General features: G+C 50.8%; 1 protein-coding gene across 1 annotated transcript; it reads left to right on the forward strand.

Moving 5' to 3' along the window:
* The first annotated feature begins 8,817 nt into the window (after nucleotides 1-8,817).
* On the forward strand, nucleotides 8,818-12,663 carry ADRA2A (adrenoceptor alpha 2A). The gene has a single exon (XM_044240501.1). It carries the CDS (start codon nucleotides 9,866-9,868, stop codon nucleotides 11,261-11,263), a length of 1,398 nt encoding a protein of 465 aa, XP_044096436.1. The 5' UTR covers nucleotides 8,818-9,865; the 3' UTR covers nucleotides 11,264-12,663.
* The last annotated feature ends 229 nt before the right edge of the window (nucleotides 12,664-12,892 follow it).

Here is a 12,892-nt window from a genome sequence, read left to right on the forward strand (position 1 = left end):
TTGTACAATTCTGGGAATATACTAAGAATCATTGAATTGTGTACTTTAGGTGGACGAATTGTGGTATATGAATTATGTCTTGATGAAATTGTTGAAAAGGGAGAGAGAGGAAAATAGAGGTAATTTTTGTGTAGATGAGAGTTGAAAGATACCACTGAAAAGCAACATACCATATAATGAAAGGTTAGTAAGAAGAAAAAAAAAACCTAGGCACAAAAAACAAAAACAAAAACAAAAACTAAAAAAAAAAAAACCTAGGCATTATTAAAAAATATATTAATTCAAAGATAACCACTAGAAGAAAAAGACAAGCCTTCCTACCTAATTTCTGTTAAATCAAGAAAGGACAAAATAGAGAAGAACACAATTAATATAATACAGAATTTTAAGATAAGATTCTACGACAAAAATGAGACCAAAACTTAACAAAATATACTGTATGCTGTTGACTCATTGAGAATGTATGATATACATGAATAATAACCAGTAGATACAATGGATGAGAAAATCCCATTTACATTAGGAAGAAGAAAAATAAAATAATAATAAACAAGAAATAATAAGAAATGTTCAAAAGCATAGATACAGATGTAGATATTAATAGATACAGTAAAAACATATAAAAATACATATTGTAAAAAACACTCCTAAAAAACAGAGGAGACTTGAACAATTTGAAAGACATTTCTTCTCCTCAAATAGGATATCTCAGCATCATCCAGATATTGATTCTCCCTAAATTAATAGCAATGTACATAATAGCCCAAATACAGGAAGATCCCAGATGTCCATTGACTGATGAATGGATAAAGAAAATACAGTATATACATACTATATACAGTATATAGATACAGTATATGTATATATTTCATTATATACATTATATACACAGTATGTATAAGAAGATATATCTATATAGATACTCTATCTTCTGTATATATATCTTCTTATACATACTGTGTATATATGAATATAATAGGATATTACTCAGCTATCAAAAAGAATGAAATTGTGCCTTTGGCAATAGTGTGGATGGAGCTAGAGAGTATTATACTAAATAAAATAAGTCCGAGAAAGACAAATCATATATGATTTCACTCATATGCGGTATTTAAGAAACAAAAAAAATGAACATAAGGGAAGGGAAGGAGAAATAAAATAAGAAAATAGAGAGGGAGGCAAACTAGAAGAGATGTTAAACTCTAGGAAACAAACAGGGCTGCAGGAGGGGATGTTGGTGTGAGGAAGGGGTAACTGGGTGATGGGCATCAAGGAGGGCACTTGATATCATGAGCACTGGGTGTTATATGCAACTGGTGAATCACTAAATTCTACCCCTGAAACTAATACTACAGTGTATGTCGGCTGAATTGAATTTAAATAAAGAACTTAAAAGATTTTAGTGAAAAAAAAAAACAACCCTATGAGTTTGTATGGAGGAAAACAAGTCAATGTTAAAGTTTTTATGAAAAAATGAATATTCAAGAATACCAAGGAGAACACTGAAATGGAAGCACTAAGAGAGGGGACTAGTCTTATCAGACAAATAATAAAATAATACTGAAAAAAATTAAAGCTTTTATTCTTTTATTATTATTACTAAGATTAAGAGATCTAAATGTAAAAATTGAAACTATGCAAGTAACTGGAGGAAGACATAGGTGAGAAAACCTTTCTAACTATGACCAAAATAGCTAAATAGAGTAATAGAAAAATAAGCTAAAAATATAGACCATTGACAAAAAGATGTAAAATTGACCAACGTAGATCTGGAAAGGATGTTTAGCTGTACTCATAAGAGAAATGCAAACTAAGGCTACAATGAGATACTATTTCTCACCCATCAGGGTTTGCAAAATTTGAAAGTTTGACAATATGATATGCTCCATTTACAAGACTTGGGGAAATGGGCACTTGAATATGTGACCCAAGAGAATGCAAAATGGTGCAAGCCCTGTGGAGGGAAACGCAGCAATATCTACAAAAATCATACGCATTTGCCTTTCAACCCAGCAGTCTCACTCCTAGGAATGTAAGCTCAAGCTATGTTTCCATGAGAGTGCGCATGCACGAGTTACCCGTCCCAGCATCATTTATAACGGCAAAGTACTGGAATCACCAAGATGTCCAAGTATAGGAAATTGGTTGAATAAGCAATGATATGTACACACCATGGAATGCTATGCAGCTATAAAAAAAAAAGAAGATGAAAATAAGGTCGATACGAACTGATATGGAGTGATTACAGGAGATATGCCATTTGCTTATCTTCACAGAAGGAAGACAATGAAGCTGGTTTAAGTGCGGAGGTGGTGGGAGGCATCACGATGCGATGACACTTTTCTGTTTTGTATAGTTTTGACTTTTGGAAGCATATTTTGCATATTCATAATGTAAAGTAAAAAGTAAATCAGAAGGGGAAACTTAAAAAAAAAAAAAAAACACTGGAAGCAAACAAACATATAAAACTGTATTTGACTGTCCTGAGGGAATTGTATTTCTTCAGTCGGGTGCAAGGTAGAGGAGAACTGCTTACAATTTCTGAACTCTTTTAAAAAAAGTTTAGGGACGGGGTGCCTGAGTGGCTCGGTCGGCTAAGCCCCTGCCTTTGGCTCAGGTCATGATCCCAGAGTCCTGGGATGGAGTCCCACATTGGGCTCCTTACTCAGTAGGGAGCCTGCTTCTCCCTCTCCCTCTGCAGAAACCCCTGCTTGTGATCTCTCTCTCTCTCAAATAAATAAATAAAATCTTTAAAAATTTTTAGATAAAATTCAGATGACACAAAATAACCTATTTTATTTTTTTAATGAGCCATTTTAGAGTGATTATTTCATAATGTTGAGCAACTACCACCTCTACCTAGTTCCAAAACATTTTTTCATCACCCCCACAACAAACCTCACCCCCCAAAAGTGCTTGCTCCCTCTTTCACCTTCTTAAAGCCCCGGCAAGGACAAATCTGCTTTCTGCCTTCCTGGATTTGCCAATTTGGAATCTTGTGTGTAAATGCAATCCTACAATACATGATTTTTGTGTCTGGCCTCTTTCCCTTAGGATACTGTAGTCTCTGAACTCTTTTTAGTAGCTTGATTTTTTTCTTTTTTTTTTTTTTTGTAGTAGCATAGCTGAAGAAGCAGTGCTGAAACTGTTTTATACACATTCTAAGACTGGGCAAATACATAGCAGTGCTCAGGCTGGTTTCGGACCTCAGGTTTTGTCTTTTCCTTTTACGGCCACTGTTGCCAAAGTGGAGTGTTCGAAGTGTCTGCTCTGCTGCATTCTGTTGGTCACACGCAGGCACAGCTCACAGGTGAGCCGCGGTTTACTGCTGCGAGGACCCCTGGTCCCTTCTCTCGGGGTTCGCCTGACGCCATCAGTGGGAGCAAACACACCCTTTCTGTGTTTCCGGGTTAGAAAGATGGATTTCTTCTGGAGTTTGTGAAATCATTTCCAGGGAGCGTTGATAGCCAGACTACATTTTACATTGTGTGTGTGCATGGATGTGTGTGCACATGCGTGCGTGCATGTGTGTGTGTGTGTGTGTGTGTGTGTGTTGTTTCAGGCACCGTGTCTCCATGGTTTCTTTGAGTAAATGTGAAGGGTGAATTCACCTTACCTACCCAGCTGAATGAATGTTAGTTTAAGAGTTATTAACATCGGTGACCATTATTTCCTTTACCCCCAGGAGCAGCGGCTCCAGCTCCCCTATCACACCTGAGAATGAACAGCCATCACCTGACCTAACTGATTCGAGGTTTGCTTTTCCTTACGCTTCTGGACAAAACAGGCAAGATAATCGCCTGGACGTGATGGGAAAGGGCACTTATTTATGGGGACTGCCCTGGAGAGCTGCAGGAGGTGACGACAAGGTTCCTGTGTGGGGACACACGGCCCTCCCCGGTCCCACGGTTGTGGAAACACAAACACGTCCACGTCCAAGGCTGCCGCGAGGGGCCAGAGAGGAGCCCAGCCTGTTCTTGCCCCCGGGAGGGATCGCCCATCCTGGCACAGGGCTCTCTTCTTGGTCTGGGGCTGGTGGTGGCAGAAGACACCCGCCTTCCTCTCCCAGGGATACGGGTGAGAAGGGCCAGTGCTCTCGATAAAAAGCAGGAGGCAGCGGCAGGACGTCTCACTTGTTTTTGTGAGCACAGCGAGACAACCTGGTAGCAGGCAGCTTGTGATGAGACGCACGCAGGAAGGGGGAGATCAGGCAGCACCGAACATCCTGGCCTTTCTCTGCACTTACACTCACCCTCAGTTACGGTGGGACCCCGAAGGGCTCTGGCACGGGTTACAGGAAAGTGCAGGAATTAAACAACGGCTCAGAGGGAGCAACAGGATTTTTTCCTAGTGACTGCCCTCCCACCACCCCTGTGGCAGGGCTTTGACAGATGTCCCTGGTTCGGGGCAGCATTCCGTGCCAGCTGTGCACGTGGCGGGGGCAGCAGTGGGGACACGGCGTTCCCCACCTGCTCCTGGTGTTCGGATGGATGACAATGTGTGTTGAGTACCGTCTGCGTGCGTGGGTGTGTGCCCTATGTTTGTGTGTCTGCACTCCTGTTCCTGAGGGTTACGTCACAGCCTAGGAGCCCAGGCTAATGAGGCATGGGTTTGTTGGCTTTTTTTGTTTTTTGTTTTTTGTTTTTTTTCCCTTAGTCAAGCCTTCAAGAAGAAAGAAATCAAGCAATTAATAATACCTCCTACCCAGTTCCCTCGCTCCCTTCAGACAAAGGCAAGGTACAATTTGGTGTTGCCTGACCCTTTAGTTACAAATGGAATTCCAGGACAAACAGATTATGGAGTTTAAGCAGCTTTCATTTACTGGCAAATTATCTAGCTGATAGTTATAAATAGAACATCTCTCATTACTTATATTTTTTCCTTTTTTTGGAAAAAATCTATAGAGAAATAATAAAAGACAGAGATAGATAGATAGACTATGAGAGAATCCTATACTCAAGTCCCCGAACTAGTTAAGATACCTCAACTAATTCCTGACTTTGGAATGAAGTGCTAGCCATCGTAGGCACCTTCTTGTGGGCCTCTTCCCTCTTGGAAACCTTAATGGAAAGTGGTATCCATCCATTCACTAATTCTTTCATGCAGTCATCACCCACGCATTTAACCGTTATCTATGCCAGCGCGTCTTACATTTGGTATTTATTGGATTACTAGGAACTTGTTAATAATACAAGTCCTACCACAGTCCTGTTGAATCTCCAAGGGGTAGGTTCCAGAAACTTGATTTCCAGAAAGCCTGGTTTATGTAAGTTCTTGGCATACAAAGATGAACAGAACAGTCCTCCCCCCTTACTATACTACCGTATAAACGAACAGGTGAGCAGGTGCAATAAAAGGTCACCGGAGCCATGAAGGGAGTACGTATGGGCGCCCAGGAGAGTGGGGTTGTGACTTCTGTCAAGGGGAAGTCACAACTCTGTGGTTGTGTAAGCGGTGTTTTGGTGCTGGTTCTCCATCAAGTGCTCAGCCTTGTGGGGAGGACGCTTGATGCTTCCTCTCGTGTGGCAGCATCAGATGTGGAGTGAAGGGATGCGTCTGGCCCCACACTGTCCTGCTCTAGCGGCCACACGATGGACTAGAATGAAGAGGATACAGAGATCAACTGACAGCTCATCCACACTCGTATTTCTGAGGATTCTCTTGCAGGTTTCCTATTGTCACTGTGGTAGAGGACAGCACCCACAGAAAGGCAGTTCGAAAGCTCAGTGGGCTTAAAATCAGGACAGATCTGACCCTGCTACTTATTAGATGAACTTTCTACTTAGCCAGTTTTCCTCTCTGAGTCTTGTTTTTCCCATCTGCAAAGATAGGTAGTATCTACATTATAGGGTTGTTTTGGGGGATCATACACAATACATGGAATACATAAACTGCTCAGCATCATGCCTGGTATGGGGTCAGTGCTAACAAATACTATTTATTTTTATTAATACTAACAATAGTGGTGGACCCCCACTTGGATGCCCAGAGGTGACTTCTTGAGCCACAAAAGTCAACCTCCATGTTGCAGTGGCTCTCACCTGTTCTGCCTCAGATCCCTGAGGCCTGGGATAGCCCCCTGGCTGTCCCACTGGCCGCCAGGGCAGTGATTCCTAATCTGGAACACCTCTCTGTAGTTCAGGTTGACTGGCTGAAAGTCCTCAGGGTGTTTGGTTGCTCCCTCCCTGCCCCCACCCAGAGGGTTGCTCCTCTCTCCTGCCCCACCCCCCCAACCTGTCTCCCTTAGGCCACTGAGTCCTGAGCGCGCTGGTTAGCACCTGCCAAGCAACCTTTTCAAATACACGTGCTGCCTCCCACCACAGACCTGACAAATCATGACAGTGCAGGGGGAGCACTGATAAGTGCGTTTGACCTTCCGGGGCAATGCTGACAAATAAGCCTGGTTAGGAAGTATTGTCTTTGAGGATGTCTCTCTGCTCAGTGTTGCCTCATTCAGCTAGCACAGCACTAAATCTTCTAGCAAAAAACAATGGTGCCCACTTAGCTTTTTAAGCTCAGTTAGACTGACCCTGTGTGTCAAAGAAAGGAGGCCAAGCCCCTGGTGATAAGGGGCATGTACAAGAGGAAGGAGGGAGAACTCTGCAGGTGAAGGGCTCTGGACACAGCCCAGGACTAGCCAAAGCTACTGGTCTCCCAGACCTTAGTGCCTTGAAAGACCTCTCTTCTCATTTTAGTAGAAAGACTCCAAACCCAGGAATTAAGGAACTGACTGGCTGTTTGGGAAGCCTTCAGAAAATGTGGCAAGAGGTGTCATACACAAGCTAGCAGCAGAGAACCAAGAAAGGAAGGTACTTCAGCCTGCGTTTTCACTTTCTGTCTTGCTTCTGAAATGAGACGGGAGGACAGCAGTGCGTTTGCAGGGGTAGGGAGATGGGCAGCGGAGGCTGTTCGGGACGCCCTCCTCAAGTTCTGTCAGTAGCACCGTGAGCCCCAGAGTGCCTTGGCCTTGGGTTTTTGTGTCTCTCATCAGTCATACTCGAAGTTCAGGGCTCCTGGTTGCTGTGCAAAAATGAGTGTATCACCTGGCCAACTGAGCCTAGTGCCATGTTACTGCATCCTGCTAGGAGACTCAGAGCTGAGATTTGAGTAGAGGGTGGGAAGTGATGGGTTCAACAGAGGGAGGAAATTCTGTCTTCTCAGCTTTCTTTAGATCCTCCAGAAAAGGGCTTTTTGGCTCCTCAGAAAGAAGACTAGTAGAGGAGTTCTCCCGACTGGATCAGAGATTGGGAGATGAAAGTCAAATGAGACTTTGCGAAGTGCTTTGAAAAGATACAGACTTCCTGACTATGTCCATCCAGAGATGCTGTTTCAATCACTGTATCACTGGTGCGGGCTCTAGACATCATCTGGGACCTAATGTGAGGCTCCAGGCCCTGACTCCTCCCCAGCCCCCAGCCTGCACCCTGCCGTTGGGGGAGGTGATCTGCTGGGTCTTGAAATTCCAGCTTACCGGATTCCAGAAGGCATTCTGCTTTATCAAGTCCTTCAATTAGGTAACTTTTCTCTTAATCTCTCGCATTAACAGTGCCTGTCCTCCTGGGCTTACCCTTAAACTGCCTGCTGATCTGAAAAGCGGAGATAACACAACTCAGGCTGGTCCGTGGGCAACTGCTGAGATCTATGGTCCCGCAACCAGCAGGCTGAGAAAAACTAGCCCTTCCCCTCGCTCCAGGCTATTCCGGTCAGAGAGAACACGGAAGTGATTCTCTCCTCTTTGGGCCAGCACCCCTCCTCCTTAACTAAAAGACGGTGTGCAAGCATCCGAGATGGGGGCGGGGAAGGGGAAGAGACTAGCTCTCCTGCCTCCACCAACACAAAATGGTTGGTGGCCGGCTAGAACTGGGCAATCATTAGGGTACGCCGCAGGCATCTCGGATCTGTGGGAACGGCGGGCGGTGCCTTGGCCAGGATGGGATGCCAGTCCTGGTCCTGAAGCCTGCGGAGCCCTTCCCAATGTGACTTTCTCAGGCGAACTCCCACTCCCGACACACCAAATATATGCTTTAGGAAGGTTTCTGCAACGTGACAAAATGCCATTTAAAATCTGGGTTCTCTTTTCCTGAGCTCGGACCCAAACTTGTCTTGAAAAAGGAGAAGGCGCTGTAGGCAAAGGACTGCAGAGGCGGAAGAAAGCGCCCGGCGTGGCGGCCGTGACGAAGAGCTGCCAGCAGGTGTCAGTGCGCCCTCGCTCAGTCGCGGCGCGTGGCCGCCGCCTCCAGGACCCCTCCTCACCGCCGTGTAAGGGGGCGCGGTCCAGACACCTCCCGCCGCCGGTGTCCCGCAGACTGCTCTGAGGCTCAGACCGCACGTGGCCTCCTCTCCCCAGAGCGGAGTTCTGGACTCAGGCGGGTCCCGCTCTCCGAGGGTCCGTCCCATTCCGCCCCAAGAGTTCGATCCGAACCCGAGCCTTCCTTTCTCACCAGGACCCCACCCGCCTCACCGCCAGGAGCCCTTGCGGGCGAGAGCGGCGCGGCCCAGGACCAGGCTGCTTCGGGTGCTGCTGGTACCGGTGGGTGCTGTTCCCGATTCGGGCCAGGGTCCCCCACTCTCTTTCCTCCGACCCAGCTCGATGGGGGCATTCCCCGGTACCAGCTGCCCTCGGCCGGGCCGGCCCGGAGCTGCTCGGCCAATTCCCAGCAGGGGCCGCTCCCACTCCCCGGGCTCTTTAAACCCCTCGCTCCAGGTACCCGCCTCTCCAAAGAGCCCGTCCCACCAGGGGAGCAGCGCTCCCCAAGGTCCCACGCGGGGCGAGGGCGCTAGACCCGCGGAGGAGAGGCGCAAGGGGCGGGGGAGGGTCGGTTTCCCACGTGGGGGCTGACGCCGGCTGCTCGGCAACGCCGGCTTGATCCTGGGGCTATAAAACCAGTCCACCGTGAGCGCGGCGGAGCAGCAGCGGCTCCGGCTTCGTTGCAGACGCCCAGCAGCCGGCACGCCGCCTCCCGGCCACCCCCAGCACCTTCTCCCCCTGGCCCCGCGTTCCTGCCCCAACTCAAGCTGCCCTCGGACCGCGGCCGGTCCGGCTGCATCCAGCGCCCGCAGTCGCCGGGCCAACGCCCAAGGAGACCGTGTGCCTCGGCCGCGGCTCTCGGAGGGTCGATCGGCCACCTGCCCCGGCCCACCTGAGGACGGGGGCGTCTTCATGCGGCCCGCACACCGCTCACCCCGCCGCCGTCGCCGCCCCCGAGCTCCGCGCGCCCAGCCCCAGCCCCAGCTGGGCACGCAACTTTGGAAGTCCGGCGGCGCTCGGAGAGAGGCGGCAGAGTCCGCACCCTGGCCCCAGCCCGGGCCCGGCCGGCACCGCCGCGTCTGGGGGCAGCGAGAGAGTCGGTAATCGCTTCGGGGATGTGAGAAGACAGACATAGGACCCCAGGCCCGCATCGGCGCCCTTCGGCTGCCTCCCGGGGTGGGGGCGGGCCCCGCACACGGTAAGACCTCTTGCTTTCGCTCAGGCTCGAGAGTCAAGATAGAGCTAGATTTTAAATTTTCTGTCATCCCTCCAAGCGATCAGGCCACCGATGATTTCTGTTCTCCCTTCTTGAAGAATAAATCTCCCTTTCCCCATCGGCTCGACCTACTCTCTCCCGGCGCTTAGAAATAAAACTTGTGCGGAGCTGGGAAGGAGAAGTCGCCCCCCACGGGCGCCAGCAGCGCGGGCCGGGCGCCGTTCGCGGGAGCCGGGTCCATGGGCTGCTAGCCGCCCCCCAGCTCAGGCCGGCGTCCCCGCGGCCCCCTCCCCATGTGAGGCGCCGCAGGGCGAGCGGGGCGCGGGAGGAAGAGGAGGACCCACGGGCGCCGGGCCGGAAGGCAGCTGGCAGCAGGCCCAGGCAAGCGGGCACCCGCGTTCATGTTCCGCCAGGAGCAGCCGCTGGCCGAGGGCAGCTTCGCGCCCATGGGCTCCCTGCAGCCGGACGCGGGCAACGCGAGCTGGAACGGGACCGAGGCGCCAGGGGGCGGCGCCCGGGCCACCCCTTACTCCCTGCAGGTGACGCTGACTCTGGTGTGCCTGGCCGGCCTGCTCATGCTGCTCACGGTGTTCGGCAACGTGCTTGTCATCATCGCGGTGTTCACAAGCCGCGCGCTGAAGGCGCCCCAGAACCTCTTCCTGGTGTCTCTGGCCTCGGCCGACATCCTGGTGGCCACGCTCGTCATCCCTTTCTCGCTGGCCAACGAGGTCATGGGCTACTGGTATTTCGGCAAGGCGTGGTGTGAGATCTACCTGGCGCTCGACGTGCTCTTCTGCACCTCGTCCATCGTGCACCTGTGCGCCATCAGCCTGGATCGCTACTGGTCCATCACGCAGGCCATCGAGTACAACCTGAAGCGCACGCCGCGCCGCATCAAGGCCATCATCGTCACCGTGTGGGTCATCTCGGCCGTCATCTCCTTCCCGCCGCTCATCTCCATCGAGAAGAAGGGCGGCGGCGGCGGCCCGCAGCCGGCCGAGCCGCGCTGCGAGATCAACGACCAGAAGTGGTACGTAATCTCGTCGTGCATCGGCTCCTTCTTCGCGCCCTGCCTCATCATGATCCTGGTCTACGTGCGCATCTACCAGATCGCCAAGCGGCGCACCCGCGTGCCGCCCAGCCGCCGGGGTCCGGACGCCGCCGCCGCGCCGCCGGGGGGCGCCGAGCGCAGGCCCAACGGCCTGGGCCCGGAGCGCGGCGTGGGTCCCGTGGGCGCCGAGGCCGAGCCTCTGCCCGCGCAGCTCAACGGCGCCCCCGGGGAACCCGCGCCGGCCGGGCCGCGCGACGCGGACGCGCTGGACCTGGAGGAGAGCTCGTCGTCCGAGCACGCCGAGCGGCCCCCGGGGCCCCGCAGGGCCGAGCGCGGCCCCCGGGCCAAGAGCAAGGCCCGGGCGAGCCAGGTGAAGCCCGGGGACAGCCTGCCGCGGCGCGGGCCGGGGGCCACGGGGCTCGGGGCGTCGGCGGCGGGGCCAGGGGAGGAGCGTGGCGGGGGCGCCAAGGCGTCGCGCTGGCGCGGGCGGCAGAACCGCGAGAAGCGCTTCACGTTCGTGCTGGCCGTGGTCATCGGCGTGTTCGTGGTGTGCTGGTTCCCCTTCTTCTTCACTTACACGCTCACGGCCGTAGGCTGCTCCGTGCCGCGCACGCTTTTCAAGTTCTTCTTCTGGTTCGGCTACTGCAACAGCTCGTTGAACCCGGTCATCTACACCATCTTCAACCACGATTTCCGCCGGGCCTTCAAGAAGATCCTCTGCCGGGGGGACAGAAAACGGATCGTGTGAGCGCCGGGTGCGCGACCCGCGAACAGACTGGCGCCCGCTGTACTCGGCGGGGATCGAGGGGCGCATCTATGCAGTCCCAGCACACTGAAACCCGGGTCCTGCCTACTCGGTGTTTTCCTGGCCCGGCCTTGCCCTGCGGCCTCCTGTGGGCCTCTGCTCTTCCCTACTCCCCTCCCACCAGGGGAAAGACCTGGCTGGGGGGGCCGCAGGCCCCCCCCCCAGTTGTTGTTAGGGTCGCTTATGACTTGGAGCGATCCTCCTTGGTTCCTGGGCGTCCCCTAATCAGTATTGTTTCCTAAAGGTATTTTCAGCTCCCTTGAGTCCAGCTGTCAGTGCAGATCAGAGCAAAAAAGCACTGAATGGACCCCAGAGGGTATGGTTCACGAAGGATTAAGGGATGGGGGTTACCCCGTCCTAGCTAATTGCTCTCTCTTTTCCCCCAACTCTGTTTTTAAAAAATGCTCAGGGCAGCCCTGCCCATCCGCCCATCCCCCCACTGTAAATAAACACTATTTTTGATAGTACACGCTAAGGTCCCCAGTGTCTGGGCTTGTGATGCTGTTGGAGATGCCTTTGAGGCAGACACATGATCTTCGGTTCAGGCCCGGCCCCTTTGCAATGCAAGTCCCTTTCTGGTGACTGCCCCTTGGGGCTGGACCTGCTTTGAGATTCCCTGAGGGGGAAAAGTTTTCTGTCCATTTTTCCCCCCCCTGTGCCTAACAGCATAATTGCCTTTTCCTATGTAAATATTACAAGGAGGGACCAAGACAGAAGGAAATGAACCTTTTTGCCTTGCAGCAGCCCTGTGTATAAAGCCATTATCCTCTGATGCACCCTTCGCCCCAGTAACTCACTTTAAAAGTATTTCTTTCCTGGGTCCCTCCCTCCCTCTTTCCCACCTTCCCTCTCTCCAGGGCCACTGCTTGAAGAATATGTATGTTTCTATCTTGTATGTTTGTGCACCTGCCCCTCCTTCTCTGAAACTGCTGACTGCAAGAAATCTTTTAGCTGCTGTTTTTAGATGGAGGAGTGGAAATTATGTGGAAGAAGCAAACCTGATACAATTTGCCCAAGGTAAACAGTTCAAAAAGACAAATGAGCCTGCCAAACCGTGCAGTTCCTGCCCCAGGAGCTCTTAGGTATCAAAGTGCTGTCCTTTCCCCCCTGCTTTTCTGGTTGAGATCATGTCATTGACGAACTCCCAAAATCAAGGGAGGAGGGCGGACACCTCGTGTTTACATCGAAGTTTCTACAGGTTTTAGACAGAGACTCTTTAAGGCCTGCGCTCTTATTTCACTAAAGACAAACTAATGGCAGCACTCGTTGCTAATGACAGTGGATTTTTTTTTTTTAATAAAAAGTTTACAGATCAAATGTGAAATAAATATGAATTAAATGGTTCTGTCTGTTATCTGAGTTTCCAAAGCTTTACGACCCTGGGAATATCCGATCATATATATATATATATATTTTTTTTTTTTCTTCAATTAAAATTTTTAAATTCAACAGTAGAGTACATTATAAAACACTCAACTTTGAAAGTGTGAGCAATGGCAAGGCTACCGTTTACCAAGTGTTTCTTTCTTTCTTTTTTTTTTTTAAAGATTCGTTTTAGGGCATAAGAGCGCG

This window comes from Neovison vison, chromosome 2 (assembly GCF_020171115.1).
Source record: "Neovison vison isolate M4711 chromosome 2, ASM_NN_V1, whole genome shotgun sequence".
Taxonomy (NCBI): domain Eukaryota; kingdom Metazoa; phylum Chordata; class Mammalia; order Carnivora; family Mustelidae; genus Neogale; species Neogale vison.